The 18,001-nt window shown below is 40.6% G+C and overlaps 1 protein-coding gene across 10 annotated transcripts in view; it reads left to right on the top strand.

Moving 5' to 3' along the window:
• RARB (retinoic acid receptor beta) overlaps positions 1 to 8,180 on the top strand; it is a 1,235,115-nt gene extending 1,226,935 nt beyond the window's left edge. For all 10 annotated transcript variants that reach the window (XM_073630253.1, XM_073630251.1, XM_073630250.1 and 7 more), the window contains one exon: positions 7,179 to 8,180. In XM_073630253.1, coding sequence (XP_073486354.1) covers positions 7,179 to 7,372 — 194 coding nt within the window. In that variant the 3' untranslated portion in view covers positions 7,373 to 8,180. The remainder of the gene's footprint in view (positions 1 to 7,178) is intronic.
• Positions 8,181 to 18,001: the final 9,821 nt, after the last annotated feature.

Here is an 18,001-nt window from a genome sequence, read left to right on the forward strand (position 1 = left end):
AGCAGAGATCCCGGGTGCTCGATCCACAGTCGCTGGCTGAGTAGGGAAGTGAGGAAAAGATGATCCGCACTATGATGATTGCTCTTAAAAAGTGTAATATTTATTGGCAAGCCACAGTGACCAAACGCAAATTAGAACAGTTGACGCGTTTCAGCCTATAAGGCCTTAGTCATAAGGCCTTATAGGCTGAAATGCGTTAATTGTTCTCATTTGCGTTCGGTCACTGTGGCTTGTTAATAAATATTACACTTTTTAAGAGCAATCACCGGAGTGCGGATCATCTTTTCCTCACTACCTCTCAGGTCTACAGCGACTGCACTTCCAAGTGCACTTGTAGTGCAAAGTGGATTTGCCTTTCGTAAATAACCCCCTATTTCTAAATACCCGAAAATTGACTGCGTCTGATTGGAGTCCAACTTTATTTTCTTGCTAGTGATGGATTTAGCCACTTTTTAGGAGTATTTTCATTTGTACAAAAATCAATGTTTCGCTAACTTGATCATTATCATCAAAAAAAATCTCTCAGCACCAACAAATTAAACTTGCTGACATAGTCCTTGTCTTGGGTGCATATATTAAGAAAGCTTAGTTAGCTACACATGCTGGCATTTTCCTGTAAATGCCAATACAGGCTTTAAAGTGAATCTGTGGCGAGTCTATAGACATTCTAAGTATTTATGTACTTTTTTACAGGCAGTAAATGAGGTTTTAAGCAAGCCCTCACTGACCTCTGTGGCTGTAGGCATTGTGCAGAAATTAATTTTTAACCACTTCAGCTCTCAAACCTTTTTTTCCCAAAGAGGAAGTTTTCACTCTGGGCCTGTTTATATGGTGGTAACTTTGTCATTACCCAGAGTGTTTTCCCACCTTTGCAATCAAATTTAAGAACCTTCACTATATGTTTGTGTGCCCATTAACACAGCATAAATAAAATAAAAAATATAATGAAATAAATAAAAACACCAAAAATATATATATTTTTTAAATAGTTTTTACTTTTGTATTTGCAATAATATATATAGAACTCTATTAGCAGCTACCATGACTTGGAATAGATGTGAAAATAAGGAAAAAAGGTGACGGACAGTTTTAAATGGTCAGTTCATCTTTACTGACTGTTGCCAAAAACTTTCCCAGGCATTACAGCATGCTCGGTACATTAACATACAGTGCTCTGTTTTGTAAAAGATTGCTAACTTTTCAGCTGCTCATTTCATTTCAGAACGTACCAAGCGCTGGATGTGCTGTCCTGGGGACTCGCGGTCAAGCACTTGGCTTCGTTCCCCACCACCCCTTTCACGCTAAGCTGTGAGAGTGAGCTGACATGCATGTCATGCGTCATGTGCTCAGCCTTGAAGACAAATGCTTGATCCTGAGTTTCCAACGCTCAGTATGTCCTGCTATCTGCATGACAGAGGCGGAAGGGCAATTAAATGAGCAGCTTAAAAATTAAGCATTATTTTGACCGCTTCCAGGCAGCCCACCGTACATATACTGTATGTAAACCTGTACGTTGAATCCTTATCCTGGGTCTAGGGCGTGTGCGTGCGCTGCTGGAGACCTGCTCCCGCTGTGATTGGACACAGTGGGAGCCATTCAGCGGGTCCGATGGCTGCGGGGACCTGCCGATCATTCGCTGGAGAGGCAGAACGGCGGTCTACCTATGTAAACAAGGCAGACCGCTGTTCTGTCACAGAGGAAGAGAGCGATCTTGTGATCCTGCTAATCAGCAACACAGATGTCTCTCTTCCTGCAGTCAGTCCATCCCCCACACAGAAAGCACACCCTAGGAGCACACTTAACCCTTTGATCGCCCCTGATGTTAACCCCTTCCCTGCCGGTGTTATTTATACAGTTGTGCTCATAAGTTTACATACCCTAGCAGAATTTATGATTTCTTGGCCATTTTTCAGAGAATATGAATGATAACGCAAAAATTTTTCTTTCACTCATGGTTAGTGTTTGACTGAAGCCATTTATTTTCAATCAATTGTGTTTACTCTTTTTAAATCATAATGACTGAAACTACCCAAATGACCCTGATCAAAAGTTTACATACCCTGGTGATTTTGGCCTGATAACATGCACACAAGTTGACAAAAAGGGGTTTGAATGGCTATTAAAGGAAACCATCCTCACCTGTGATCTGTTTGCTTGTAATTCGTGTGTGTGTATAAAAGGTCAATAAGTTTCTGGACTCCTGACAGACCCTTGCATCTTTCATCCAGTGCTGCACTGACGTTTCTGGATTCTGAGTCATGGGGAAAGCAAAAGAATTGTCAAAGGATCTGCGGGAAAAGGTAGTTGAATTGTATAAAGCAGGAAAGGGATACAAAAAGATATCTAAGGAATTGAGAATGCTAATCAGCAGGGTCCAAACTCTAATTAAGAAGTGGAAAATGAGTGGTTCTGTTGTAACCAAACCACGGTCAGGTGGACCAACTATAATTTCAGCCCCAACTGCCAGGAAAATTGTTCGAGATGCAAAGAAAAACCCACAAATAACTTCAGGTGAAATACAGGACTCTCTGAAAACGTGGTGTGGCTGTTTCAAGATGCACAATAAGGAGGCACTTGAAGAAAGATGGGCTGCATGGTCCAGTCGCCAGAAGAAAGCCGTTACTACACAAATGCCACAAAGTATCCCGCTTACAATACGCCAAACAGCACAGAGACAAGCCTCAAACCTTCTGGCACAAAGTCATTTGGAGTGATGAGACCAGAATTGAGCTTTTTGGCCACAACCATAAATGCTACATTTGGAGAGGAGTTAACAAGGCCTATGATGAAAGGTACACCATTCCTACTGTGAAACACGGAGGTGGATCGATGATGTTTTGGGGATGCGTGAGCTACAAACGCAGAGGAAATTTGGTCAAAATTTATGGCAAGATGAATGCAGTATACTGGAGGAACATTTGCATTCATCAGCCCGGAAGCTGCGCATGGGACGTACTTGGACATTCCAACATGACAATGATCCAAAACACAAGGCCAAGTCAACCTGTCATTGGCTACAGCGGAATAAAGTGATGGTTCTGGATTGGCCATCTCAGTCTCTGGACCTCAATATCATTGAGCCACTCTGGGGAGATCTCAAACGTGCAGTTGATGCAAGACAGCCCAAGGATTTAGAGGAACTGGAGGCTTTTTGCCAAGAGGCAGCTTTACCATCTGAGAAGATAAAGAGCCTCTTCCACAAATACCACAAAAGACTTCAAGCTGTCATTGATGTTAAAGGGGTTCAATACACGGTATTAAGAACTGGGGTATGTCAAATTTTGATCAGGGTCAATTGGCTAGTTTCTGTTGTCATTATGATTTAAAAAGTGTAAACACATTTGATTGATAATAAATGGCTTCAGCCAAACACTAACCATGAGTGAAAGAAAAGTGTTTGTGTTATCATTCATATTCTCTGAAAAATGGCCAAGAAATCATAAATTCTGCCAGGGTATGTAAACTTATGAGCACAACTGTACATTGACAGTGCATTTTTTAGCACTGATCACTGTATTGGTGTCACTGGTCCCGAAAAAGGGGAACTTAGTCCTGCTAAAAATCGCTGATTGCCACCATTACTAGTAAGCATAAAAATGGCATAAAGATATCCTATAGTTTGTAGACGGTATAACTTTTGCGTAAACCAATCAATATACGCTAATTGGGATTTTTTTTACCAAAAGTATGTAGCTGAATACACACTAAGCAGTAAAAAATATTGTTTTTTTTTTCAATATTGTCGCTGTTTTTTTTGTTTATAGCGCAAAAAATAAAAACTACAGAGGCGATCAAATACCAACAAAAGAAAGCTCTATTAGTGGGAAAAAAGGACAACAATTTGGTTTGGGTACAGCTTTGCACGACCGCGCAATTGTCAGTTAAAGTAATGCAGTATTGTATCGCAAAAAATGGCCTGGTCATTAGGAACCTTTCCAGGGCTGAAGTGGTTAAAGAATGTAGCACTGTGTGTTAATGTATAGAGGTCACCGTAATGCATGAGGATGTTTTTGCCATAAGTCAGTAGGGGCAGCTTCACACTGATCCACTGTGCTTTTGTTGCAGCCTGGTGTATCCCCATGGTTTTTGTGAAGGTTAGCTGCACTTTCTCATATACTTCTATTATGTTCTGTCGCTTTGGTGCATTTTTGAAAGTGAACCAAAAGTTCTTCATGCAGGACAGACAGTGTTCAAATCTAGTTTACAACTGATAATTAGATCTGCCAGTACAGTACATGCAGGGTAATTATGGCAAGCACTCCAGTCCCCTCCTAACATTAGATACAAAGGGAATGCTGAGTATGATTTATAAGCAAATAAAAAGTACTAAAGGTAAGCAGCAATTGTAAAATAATTTCTAAGTCATGCTATGTTAATAGAAAGAGTTAACAAATTTAATGTACGGTAACTGTTATTTGGCCACAAAAGTGAAAATACACTTTCAGATAACAAAGTAATACATTCTTTTTGAAAATATAGGCACTTGGTGTTATTGTTTTGTAAAACCATATATTATTTTCTATGGAAAAAAGATATTGTCTTGTTATGTGACACTGAAAATTGTAACAAACAAAACATATGAAAATGAAAAAAATATTAATGGCAAAAAAACAGAAGGGAAAGAAAAATCAGCAGAGAAATAGTAGTTAAGGGAATAGGGAGAAGAAGGGGTTAATTAGGGTTAACTAATGTTAAATATTTATTTATTTTATTTACTCTATTCTATGAGAGAAACTATCTGCAAGTGTTATTTTACACAGGAGTGACTGATTTGACAGCTGGCAATTGCTGTAAATTGATGGTAAAAGCAATGAAGGAAGTGGCAGTAGGGGAAGAGGAGCTGGACCTAAGAGATGCATCCAAAAAACTTTAAAAACTGAACTCATCAAAGCCCTTCTCCCAGCAGCTCAGCTCACCCAACCCCCCCCCCCACACACACACACACACCAAGGGGTAAATCCTGCTTCACAACCTTTTAGCCTTCCAAACTTTATTGTAAACACAGAGTAGGTGCTTTGTGATGGAGAAGCAGCATTTTCTGAGCTGCTGAGTGAATAATTTGACTTCGGTGTTTGTGCCAGGAACTATGACGTCGGGGTGGTGGTGGAGGGGAGCGTAATCGCCACGATTCTGCCTGCGATTCGCTATAGCGGAAAATCGCAGGATGCCCATGCGTTCCTAGTGCGTTGCCTGACGATCTCAATAGTACTCCTAACACGGCCCGATTTTCCAGCAATTCTTCGGGGAGACAATCGTGGTAAAAACGCGTGAACAGTATCGTGGGACAGGCGAAGCCCAAAAGAAATACAGGATCTTATCTTGGGCAACGGGCGACCCGTGATTCTATTTGCGCGACTTTACTGCGATTGTTGCCCCCATACGCCTAGATGTGAATGGAGCCTAAGGCCCCTTTCACACGGATCTGTCCGTTTTGACGGACTCCGCTTTCTCAGCAGGGATCGATCCGTTGATCCTCGCTGAGCTGGCGGATGACAGGTCCGTCTCTGCTCACTGTGCAGGGACGAACCTGTCAAAGCCCCGCTCTCTATGGGGGATCGGATGAAAATAGACTGCCTTTCCGTTTTCATCCGATCCGCCAGACAGATCAAAAATAGGGTTTCCATCTGTCTGCATTTAGCGGATCGGATGTCAGCGGACATGTCGCATGTGACATGTCTGCTGATATCCGTCGGTCCATAGAGGTGCATGGAGCGTCCAATCAGGGCCACCTGAAAAACTGACAGGCGCATGGGTAAAAGGGGCCTAAAGCTAGGTCAGAGATTTGCTTCAAGGCTACAATCATAATTTATGGGGTGTCAGATGTTTGGGAAATGTGTGTGGCAGGTAGGAAACCCTTTTCAAACATTAATGCTAAAAGAAATTTTGGGCTTCTTTAAAGTGGTATTAAATCCAAAAGCAAACATTTATTATGGATCCAATATATAGTTTTAGTGTGCAAGCAGGACTATAGGCTAATTCAATCCACATTGTGGCACCATCCCATATAGTCCTATCTGTACAAATGGGAAAAGGGAAAGTGAGAGGGGGGGGGCTATGCCCCAGAAAAGAATAGGGAGCAGTACACCCCCTTTACCTTCCAAAGTGATGAGAGACTTTAAATGTGCCAAAATGGGAAAGGAGACAAAAAAACTCCATAAAAAACTATATTTACTGAAATTCTTTAAAAAGTAGCACCATCTATTAAAAATATATCATAAAAAAATTACTGATTAGTTCAAACAAATGACATAATGATACACCATTTTACAGGCAAGTGTTTCGAATTGACACGTTTCACAAGAAATAGCTTCTTCAGGAGTCAAGCTTGAAGATGGCCAGCTGAAATGAATAACACACACTCTGACTTAAAGAATGATATATACAAACAATCCAATTTGAATGAAAAATACAATATATATAATATGAAGCAACATACAGAAAATGAGAAAAAAAATATAATAAATGTAAAATAAAATATATGTTTATCTAGAGGGAAACAAAAAACAGAAAGGGGAAGCAAAACCTCATGGGGGAACAGAAAACGAAAAATGGGACCATGGATGGGACATCCAGGAGAATCTAATGAAAACCTAATCTAAAAAAGCACATATGGAATAAATAATCAAAGGTAGCCAGGAACCACAGGTGTAATTCATTTTTTATACCCCCATGAAGTTTTGCTTTCTCTTTCTGGTTTTTGTTTCCTTCCAGATAAACATATATTTTATTTAAAATGTTTATTATAATTTTTTCTCATCTTATGTATGTTGCTTCATATTATATATATTGTATTTTTAATTTACACTGAAATGTTTGTATATTAACCCCTGCTAAAATTTACTATATCTATAACTCATGATACATTAGTGTGATGGTCAGTGGGAAGAATGCTACTTACACTTGTGGTCATTGGGAAGAATTATCCCCTTACAGATAGCTAAACAGATCAGTGGTGTCAGTGGAAAGTTGTTTGAGAGGCAGAAATTGCTCATTGCTAAAGGAACCCTTAGTAAGGCCTGGAGGAACCCTAGTTGAGAACCCTTGCATTAGAGTTTAAATTTTAAATAATGGTCAGGACAAAATTCGTACTTTGCTACAGGTAGGGAAATGCCCTGGTCATTCACAAAGGAATATGCATCCTAATGATCCATGTATAAAATTGGTGTCTTCTCCTGCAGGTGCAGAACGTGTTATCACACTGAAGCTGGAGATCCCTGGATCAATGCCACCTCTTATTCAGGAAATGCTGGAGAACTCAGAGGGACACGAGGCAGCAGCAAGCAGCCCCAGCGAGAGTCCACCAGAGCACAGTCACAGCATCTCAACCACTTCAGATGAGGAGCGGGTCAGCAAATGTGCACAGGTGCAATAGGACCCTTCCATCCACTTCAGACATTCCCAACATTATATGCACACAGGGATGACAAGCAAGGAGCAGACTTTCCCCCCACTGCTGAATTTGCAGACTCTGAACCCTAAAAAAAGAAAAGACCAAGTTGGTTCCGATTTATATATACCTATATACTTTTGCTGTTTACATTCTTAACTTCGCTGGACTCTTACAAGTAGACAAAATGAAAGAAAGAAAAACACTAAAGCAGCCATTTAACAGAACAAGAAATAAAGTTAAATCTATTTTCTCTTCTGATCATCAGATTGCATGATCTTCGAAGACTTTGTACATAATCTATTTACCATGCTCTTTGCTGGATGTTTGGTGCTTTCCTTCTGTCTTGCATACATGAAATGATCAAGACTAAAGGTAACAAAATGGATTGTTGAACATACCCACGTGAGGATCGCTGTCATTTAGGTCATAACATGCCCACCGATGTATTGCGTTTCTTCTCTACTTCACTCTACATGGAAGAGCGTTCACTACATTATCTGAAGACTGTTTTGTATCAGAGTAACTGCCTGTTCAGTTAGAAGACATTTCATTGTAGAGTTGTCAGTGTCACTTTATGAAGGTGGATCAAACAGATGTGATTGTCTTGACGGATATTTACAGGTGCATTACTGCAGTAATTGTAGCCTCAAAGGCACTTTCCAGTGTTACAATGTTTTTTTTGTCTGTTTCTTTTTTCATGTTTACTTGTTCACAAGCCATCGGAGAAATGTTTGTGTGTGATTCACTACTTATGAGTGGGTTTATCATAAAACGTTCCCCTTATGATTTACCAGGATACATCTCTTCTGTGCCTAAGAGCTCAGCTCTACTTAATAGAAGTCTGCAAAACTCAAGAACATGATTAGTGTGTATTTTGATGGCAGGACATGGTGTAACTTGCAGTACTTTCTCAGTACACAGCTATAAAGCTGCTACATTGTATGAACGTATGTGAGGAATTTCCATAAGGACTGAGCTGTACATTGTTTCCAGGTACAAGGGAGATGGAACATACATTACAGTGGCTGTCCCATTTAACTGGCATAATATGGCTATAGTATATTGCTTCAGCCCCACACTTCAAAACACTAAAAGCCCAACTTTTTTTTTTTTTTTTCGATGTTTGGATCACAGCAACAGTGATGCCACAGTAGACGTTAACACATTTGAGAAAAAAAAAAGTGTTCATAGGTCTCATTTAAAGCACTAGTAGAAATTTCGGGAGGGCGGGGGGACAATATTTTAGCAAGTCTGTGATGTATTCTTCACTGGCTCAGTTTGTACATGAGATTGTTTAACAATGCTTTCTATGTTCATATACTGTTTACCTTTTTCCATGGAGTCTCCTGGCAAAGAATAAAATATATTTATTTTAAATCTTTCCAAGTATTCTTTGATGAGTGTGATTAAAAAATAGTGACTTTAATGGAGCTCATAGCGGAAAACAGTAGAAGGTGACACATAGATCCTGCTCCTTATGATGCATGATGCTAAAGAACTAGGAGATATGTTGCATTCTGTACAAGTTGTGGACTAAAAACCTTACAGGCCACATCTACCCTGCCTTGCAATGACATTTCAGGAAACAGATTTCTTAGGACCTCTTAGGCCTCTTGACCCTCTTAGGCCTCTTGAACCTCGAAGGTTCATATGGGAAATAAAATGAAACAATTTTACGGTAAGTGTAAGATCTCTTTTTTTTTTTCAGTTTCTAATGAGGGGACAGGGGTCATTCTCCGGATATTCCAATGACAGGTACATAGATGAAGAAACATTACTGAAAAACCATAGCCTACAATATTTTCCTGCTGAAGGTTGGATTGGCTTAGTGAAGTCTTGTCATGTCGATTTTTCAGCCTTAGTGTATATATTTATATAGTGTATATATTTATGCTTTCTCATAGTGCCATTGTGTACAGTCCAAGAAGTGCCCAGGCTACAGCTGAGTGGGATATGTAATAAGGGGTTCCTTTCTGTCCCATAGAAGAATATACTTTACAAACACCAGGTACAAGGTGAAAGGCACATACCGTTTCCCTCAAAACAGAATAATGGCTACATTTTAGAATCCTCACATAATTTATGCTAGAGCTGCAGGATTCTGGCTAAAATGCGAATCACAATTTTTTTTCTTAGAATAAAGATCACTATTTTTGTGGCGTAACATCATCTTTCACATTATACCAAAAAATTCATTAAAGTGTATTTTTTCCAAAAAAATTGCGTTCGAAAGACCGCTGCGCAAATACAGCGTGACATTAAATATTTCAACAAAGGCTATTTTATGCTCTAGGGTCTCTGCTAAAAAAAAGTATATAATGTTTGGGGGTTCTAAGTAATTTTCGAGAAAAAAAATACTGATTTTAACTTGTAAGCAACAAGTGTCAGAAAAAGATTTAGTCTTTAAGGGGTTAAACTGACCTCATTTACAGACGGAAGTTCATCCCTTTGATCTAAACTAAATTTTACAATGTTTCTCTTTATCTCCAGATGTGATAAACTTGGCAGGCTACCTGTTTTTTTTTTTTGTTTTGACAGCTGTCAGCAGTGCGCATAGAATGGCTCTGACCTGAATTGGGAAAATGCTGTTTTAAGATCGTGAGGGAGCTTGAATCGTGATCTCGATTCTTTAACGATTAATCGTGCAGCTCTAATGTATGCACATGCAGATTTTGAGACACACTACGTCTGGATTGTGAAGTGTAGCCTCCTTGGCATAGTTTGGTTGTGAACCGAAGGAGGGAAGAACTTTTTCTATTTTATTTGGAAAGATAAGATAATCAGCCAGGAAGCATGGGATCTTATATAATCTGTTGCTTTTTTTTTTACAGAACTACAAATCTCAGCTGTCTTGTCAGTTTTTAGCTGAGGACACCCTGGATTTTTTTTACATCCTCATGAAGAGAATGTTGCCTAGGCAAAAGCTGTGGAGGCAATAAATACTGCTTACACACTCAACAACTAAACTAATGCTGCTTGCTGCATGGAGAAAACTAGAAAGAGTTGTAACTCCTCCTGTGCGTTTGACGTCAGTTTGCCTTGACTGGAGACCCAACAGAGTTCAGCATCAACTAAACTACAACACTGAATGAAAAGTACTAGATCTGTGTTATCTTCCCATGTACACTGATTTTTCTATGTTTAATTTAATTCAGCAGCTTTCCTAATAGAACTATACACTTTCTCCCCAGGGTAGCACACTGTAAAGCATGGGCGTTACCGCATTGCATAGTATCGCACCAGTCATGGTGCAATGCATTTTGTGCCATTCATTTTTTCTACATTTTGGATTCCTTCTTCATTGGGTGCCTATTCAAAATGAATAGGCCTCGATAACAAAGCACTACGCTGCACATGATCAATCACATTGTATTGCAGCACAAGTTTTTTTACCACAACATGACTGTAAACGGTCCCTTAAAGTGGAACTTTAGTCAGAAAATTGAGTCCTGCTAGATCACTTCGGGCTGGCCCCTTTTGCAAGTAAAACTATGTAAAATATTAAAAATACTTGTCTATACAGTTTAAAATCCAGCAAAAAAAAACTGTCTCACTCTGCATATGCTCAGTTGCGCTCCAATCCTAAACCTTGCGGCTTCACAGCCTGGTTCCCTACTGCGCAGCGTGAGTCGCGCTGCGTGTTCTCACTGGTCCCTTCTGTCTTCTGGGACCTGTGTGTCTCTCAGAAGACAGTGGGGGGGACGGAGGAGGGGCCGGACATGGTGTAGATCACTTCTATGCCCGGAAGTGGGAGCAAATACCTGGATTATACAGGTATCTGCTCCCCCCCTGAAAGGTGCCAAATGTGAGGGGGGGGGGGGGATCCGATCAGCAGAAGTTCCATTTATGGGTGGAACTCCACTTTAATGTGGAATGTACGTTCCTTGCTAAAGACCATTATTTTTTATCACTTTGTTGTTGGTAAAGTTCCGCTTTAAAGGAAAACTTTACTAAGGAAATATGGATTCAGCCAGAGCTGATCTCTCTTATAAATGATAATTTCTTGGCCTATATGCTAATCTAATTTTCTGATTTGATTCTCTGATAGGGATTTGCTTTCCTATAGGGAACATCTAGAGATGTTAAAGCAGTAGTAAAGTCACCCGTTTGATTAATACCTACAGGTACGACTATAATAAGGGGTTGGGAGTACCATTTTCTAATTTTGCAGCACATGCACATTACACAACTATTTTGTCTAATAATCACATAGTTGATATTGTTGATGTAATTGTAGCGCTGAACTAAATTTTATATATACACACACACACACACACAGTGCCTTGAAAAGTATTCATACCCCTTGAAATTTTGCACATTCTGTCATGTTACAACCAAAAACGTAAATGTATTTCATTGGGATTTTATGTGATAGACCAACAGAAAGTGGCACATAATTGTGAAGTGGAGGAAAAATGATAAATGGTTGTCAACATTTTTTTCAAATAAATATGTGAAAAGTGTGTCAGGCATTTGTATTCAGCCCCCCTGAGTCAATACTTTGTAGAACCACCTTTCGCCGCTATTAGAGAGTAAAGGGGGCTAATTACAAATGCACACCACACTTTTCATATATTTATTTGTAAAAAAAAAAATGTAAAAACCATTTATCATTTTCCTTCCACTTCACAATTATGTGCCACTTTGTTTAGGTCTATCACATAAAATCCCAATAAAACACTTTACGTTTTTGGTTGTAACATGAAATAATGTGGGAACTTTCAAGGGGTGTGAATACTTTTTCAAGGCACTGTATATCTTGACTGGACATTGTGTTAGCAGCTGCAGAGGAATTTTATTTTGTTGTGTATTGTAGAGGATTTGAGCGCAGATTTGTCTTTTGTTTAGTGTTTTTCACATTTTGCTATGCCTGCTTGTAAAAGGTGTCTTATACACATGCTTTTCAATGGTGAATACCTGTTTGGTAAACCCCTTGATAATTTATCAAGAAGTTTACGGGGGGATAAAGTACTTCTAAAACAGCCTAAGCTTACTACTTCTATGGCTACTACCTTTTCTCAGTGAAAGGGGTTCTTTCCCTTCTCCCAGATGTCCTCCTAAAAATCAAAGACAAGTTCATCCTTCCATCCCCCAAATCCTCCAAGTTCCATCCCCCAAACCTTCCAAGTCTACCCTCTTCACCGTGAAGGGGCACCTCCACTCTTTGGAGTGGGGGGTCTCTGTTCGCCTTTGCGCCAGTTTGGATCAGAGATGTCCCAGGCCTCTGAGTCCAATCTGCCATTTGCAGGGGCTACAAAATATAATTTCTATCCTTGCTCTCTTCTTAATTTCTACCCTCGAATTTGCCAGCTTCGCCACTAAAACAGGCAGACTTGTGTACTGCTTTGAACTCATTCGGGCACGAGAAGTGTTAATCTCCAGTTCCTGCAAAAGAAAAGTTCAAAGGGTTTTACTCAAATCTATTCACAGTCCCAAAACTGAACAGATGTATGAGCCCCATTTTTGGACATTGGTGGACATCCAAGATGCTTATCTTCACATCTTCATCATTCCCAGACACCGCTTTCTATGCTTTGTTTGTTGGCCTGCCATTCAGGCTCTTTTCCACACCAAGAATCTTCACAAAGTTGCTTGCTCTGCTACTGTCCCTGCTAAGATTTTAGGGCATCTATATTAGAGGTCGACCGATATGGGTTTTTCTCTGGCCGATGCCGATGCCGATATTTAGAAATCGCGGTGGCCGATTCTGATATGTGATGCCGATTTTTTTTGGGCCGATATATTTGGCCGATTTTTTTTTTTTTTTTCCCCTTCATCTCATAAAATCTAACAGTTAGACCCCTTTCACACTGGGGCGTTTTTCAGGCGCTTTTGGGCTAAAAAGAACGCCTGTAAAGTGCCTGTAAAACGGCTCCCCTGCAGTCTCAGTGTGATATCCTGAGTGCTGTCACACTGAGGCGATGCGCTGGCAGGATGTAAAAAAAAGTCCTGCAAACGGCATCTTTGGAGCGGTGTATACCACCACTCCTGCCCATTGAAATGAATGCGCACCGCTGCCGAAGCGCCTGCAAAGCGTTTTGGCAGCGGCGCTTCAGGGGCGCATTTAACCCCTTCCTCGGCCGCTAGCTGGGTTATAAGCGCCCCGCTAGCAGCCGAATAGTGCCTCTAAAATGACGGTAAAGCGCCGCTAAAACTAGCAGCGTTTTACCATCAACGCATGCCCGCTGCAGTGTGAAAGCAACCTTAAGTAATAAGTGATACAGAAAATTTTTTACATTTAAACATTAAACAAAACAAACCTCCGATCAGTTCACTTGTATGTATAATTTAGAAAAAAAAAAAAAAAAAAAACTATCTTAAATATTAAATACACAAAAACAGGTAATCAAAACTTTTGGACGAAAAAAAATGGGCTAACTTTACTGCTTAGTTTTTTTTTTTTAATTCATTACTGTATTTTTTTTTTTTTTTAAATTGCGTTTGAAAGACCGCTGCGCAAATACCGCGTGACATAAAATATTGCAACAACCGCTATTTTATTCCCTAGGGTCTCTGCTAAAAAAAATATATATAATGTTTGGGGGTTCTAAGTGATTTTCTAGCAGAAAATACAGGATTTTTACCTGTAAGCAACAAGTGTCAGAAAAGATTTAGTCTTTAAATGGTTAAACTGAGAATTCCTACAGGAGTTCAGTCTATTGATAAAAAAGAACTTGAAGAGATACAAATGTATCTTCTTATCAGACTTGGCAGGCTGCCCAGAGGAGGAGAGAAGATAACTTTCAGGCAACTTGCATTGACTCTATTACAGAAGTCATTTGCAAGTCACGGCTGTCGGCCTTTTTTATCAGCACAATCGGCCGATGCCGATTAAGTAAAAAACGCCAAATATCGGCCGATATATCGGCCAGCCGATATATCGGTCGACCTCTAATCTATATCATGGGATAGCCACTGTATGTGATCTGCTGCTGAAAGACTTCTCAGCAATGGTCTTGTGTATCAACGATCAAAGAATGATCTGACACCATCAAAATTTTGGATGGGTTATCAACTTCAATAAATCTGCTTCTAGCCTTTTCATTGCCCAGAGCACAAATGTCAAACACAAGACCAGAGGGCCTTATTATATGGCCCTTGAATCCAGTTTTGCAGCCAGAATGTGGCAGAACTCCATTCTGCCTCCTCAAGCTGTTGCCCTCCGCTCCCGTTCCCCACTGTCACTTGTAAACACAGAAGCCTTTTGTGCTTGCAAGGGACAGCTTTGTTCTCAGAGGCTCCCAGATCTAACAGATCCCTGCATGCATGCACGGCTGGGACAAATCTCCAGAAAGAGAGAGGACGATATTCCTGCAAGGTGAGGCAGAGTCGCCTACACAGGGAGCCACCCCTGGAACTGCACTCTGTACATAGCGCACACCTAAGATCTGTACATAGTGTACTCCTGAACTCTGATCTATGTAAATAGGGCACCTCTAAACTCTGCACTCTGTATGTAATACACTCCTGAACCCTGCAATCTGTACATAACGTACTCCTGAACTCTGCACTCTGGACATAGCGCATTCCTGAACTCTTCACTCTGTACGTAGCACATTCCTGAAGTCTGCACTCTGTACATAGTGCATTTTTGAACTCTGCACATAACACACTCCTGAACCCTGCACTCTTTTCGTAGCGCACCCCAGATATAACCGGCCTTTTGAGGGAAACCATACTGCTGATGCAACATGCAATTAAATTGAGTTTGACAACAGAGTATCTGGGACTGAGTAAAGACACAGCCCAGGAAAAAAAAATGTTCTTCCCCAGGAAAAGATTGTCTTTCTAAGGTCCAACTGTCAGACCCTCAGGTCAGTCAGGCATCCCTTGACTTGCATCTGCATAGGGGTTCTGGGCCTCATGGTGGCCCACTTTCCTCAGTTCCACTCCAAGACCTTTGCAGATCAACATTCTCATGAAATGGGACAAACAGATCCCTTCTCTGGATCGCCCCCTACTTCTATCCAGCAAGGCAAAACTTTATTGGTATAGTGCATTTCCAACTCGTCTCTAGAATCCGGTAAAATGCTCTTGTCCTCTCCCTGGGAGGTGATATTTACGGACTCTAGCCTGTCAGGCTGGTGGGATCTACTATTCCCTAACTGTGTAAGGCACCAATATTCTGGAACTGAGAGCCATAAAGCTGATTCTCCTACGCTGGACCCCTCTTCCACATGGTCAGCCAATAAGAATACAGTCAGAAAACGCCATGGCTGTGGCCTATACAAACCCCCAAGGGGAAGCCAGGAGTCAGGCAGCTTTAAAAGCTTGACTTACTCTTGGACGGAGAACCATGTGTCAACACTCTCAGCCATCTACATACCTGGAGTGGAAAACTGGCAGACAGACTTCCTGAATTGCCTTTGCCTGGACTCCGTGAATAGTCCCTTCACCCCGAGATCTTCCGAAGCTCTGTTAGAAGTGGGGAACACCAGATGTGGATATCATGACCTCCAGATTCAATAAGAAACTGGACAGGTTTGTTACCAGATCCAGAGATCCCCTGGCCACTCCCTAGACCCTGCTCAGTCTGATGTATGTATTCACTCCAGTGAAGCTTCTCCCTTGACTGCAACTGCGAAATAGAGGGAGAATGGATTTCGATCATTCTTATTGCCTCAAAGTGGTTCAGGAGAACTTGGTAAACAGACATACTCAGATTCCTGGCCAACAAGACTGTCACAAGGCCCTCCATTTGACCCTGCTTCTCAGTCACTGGCTTTAATGGCATGGCTGTTGAAACCTAGGTCCTAAAGGATAGATGCAATATTGGTTCTGTCATTCCCACCTTGCTCAAAGCAAGAAAATGTACTTCCTGTATAATGTACCATCGTACTTGGAAGGCCTATTTTGTCTGACGCAAAAGCAGTCACCTCAACACTAAGGAATATTCTATTCCTCGGACACAGGCCTTCCTCCAACACGTTCTACATGAGCATCTGGCTCTTAGTTCTCTTAAGGGACAGGTTTCTGAACTCTCAATCCTGTTTCAAAGGCCTTTGGCTTCACACACTCTTTTTAAGACCTTTTTACAAAGTGTGGCATGGTTTAATCTTACAAGAGAATATGAAAACACTGCGCTCTAATAGCAAAAATAAAATATATGTGAGCCAGCAGCTGCATACATTGTGACAAACAATAACTGGTAACTGGGAAAAAAATGCAGCGCTAAGAAGTATTAGGAAGTTAAGGTGTAGTGAAACAATTAAGTAAGAGATGCTGTACTGAACAGTAAAGCATATGTACAAAAACCATAAGTGAAATGAAATGAACAAACACAGTATAAAGTGTCCACATATGGTAAATGGATGATTCCAAACTCAAATTAATAAGAGGAACTGGTATGGACCAAAAAATGATGTGAAACTAGAAAATAAAGTCAATGGTGCACGGTGTGGATCTGTGACTGTGAGTCAACAACGGGGTACAGAACTTCCGTAGCTGTAAACCAACATCTCGATATGGGGCATCAGAATGAAAACATCAGGAAGTAAGATAAGATGGGTACTCTTACCAGATGACGTGGACTCCACTGTCATATGACATGGAGTCAATGGTGCATGGAGCCAAACCTAGGCTGGAAAACGATATCTGGAACGGTGGAACCTCTGTCTCACTTCTCGACTTCTCTGGTGGGGTGAAGAAGGGCCGCCAACTGGATATCAGCCAATAGACCTCAAGGATGTGTTCCAAGGAGAAGCCAGGGACAGATTTAATCCAGACCCCATGAAGGAAGTAGGGCTACTGGAAGGCAGTTTCTTGCATCGGGGTAATATGCAAATAAAAAATAAAAAGCTTCTGCATAGTGCAGGTAAACCAGGGATTTTTATTTCTAAAAATACCATACAAAAAATGGATAAAAGTGATCACAATTGAAATAAACCTAAGCAGCGTAAGGAAGGGGAGATTGTCCGACGCGTTTCGACCAAGGGGGTCTTGAATGGAAACATGACCTGTTGGGGCGCCTTGAGGACTGGAATTGAGAAAAACTGATCTAGCACTTAGCTATACATTGAAATTATAAGCAAGATATTAAACACCTAAAATAATATTCAGCAATTATAAAAACAATATTATGTTATTGTGTAGACATCTAACCAATCACGATAGGAGGGATGGTCAGAAAACCCACAAAGGGCATCTCACAAAGGGAGTGAATAGAATTATCAGTAAAATATGTTTTTTTATCATTGTGATTGTATGGTACAAAGATTAAAAGTTACAAATTCTATATTTTGTTGTATTATATAATAATTGATGTGGCACCTAAAAAGTCCTACTCACTACTATAATTGTATGGACTCACCAGTAAAGTGGCCTTTTTGGTGGCCATTATCTCAGTCAGGCATGTCTCTGAGTTAGCAGCACTTTTTTGTAAAGAACCTTTAATTTTCTGACATAGAAGTAAAGTAGCCCTGAGACCCAGACCCTTCTTCCATCCCAAGGTGGTCTCTTCCTTTAACCTCAATAAGGATATCAACCTGCCTTTCCTGTGTCCTGCCTCGAAGCATGCCAAGGAGGTTTACCTAGGTGCAATATCTTCCTTCCAAAAGACTGGTTCCCTTCTTCTTCTCCCTGAATATCCCCCAAGAAGAGTCATCCTGCTTT

Source organism: Aquarana catesbeiana, linkage group LG05, assembly GCF_042186555.1.
Source record: "Aquarana catesbeiana isolate 2022-GZ linkage group LG05, ASM4218655v1, whole genome shotgun sequence".
NCBI classification, from domain to species: domain Eukaryota; kingdom Metazoa; phylum Chordata; class Amphibia; order Anura; family Ranidae; genus Aquarana; species Aquarana catesbeiana.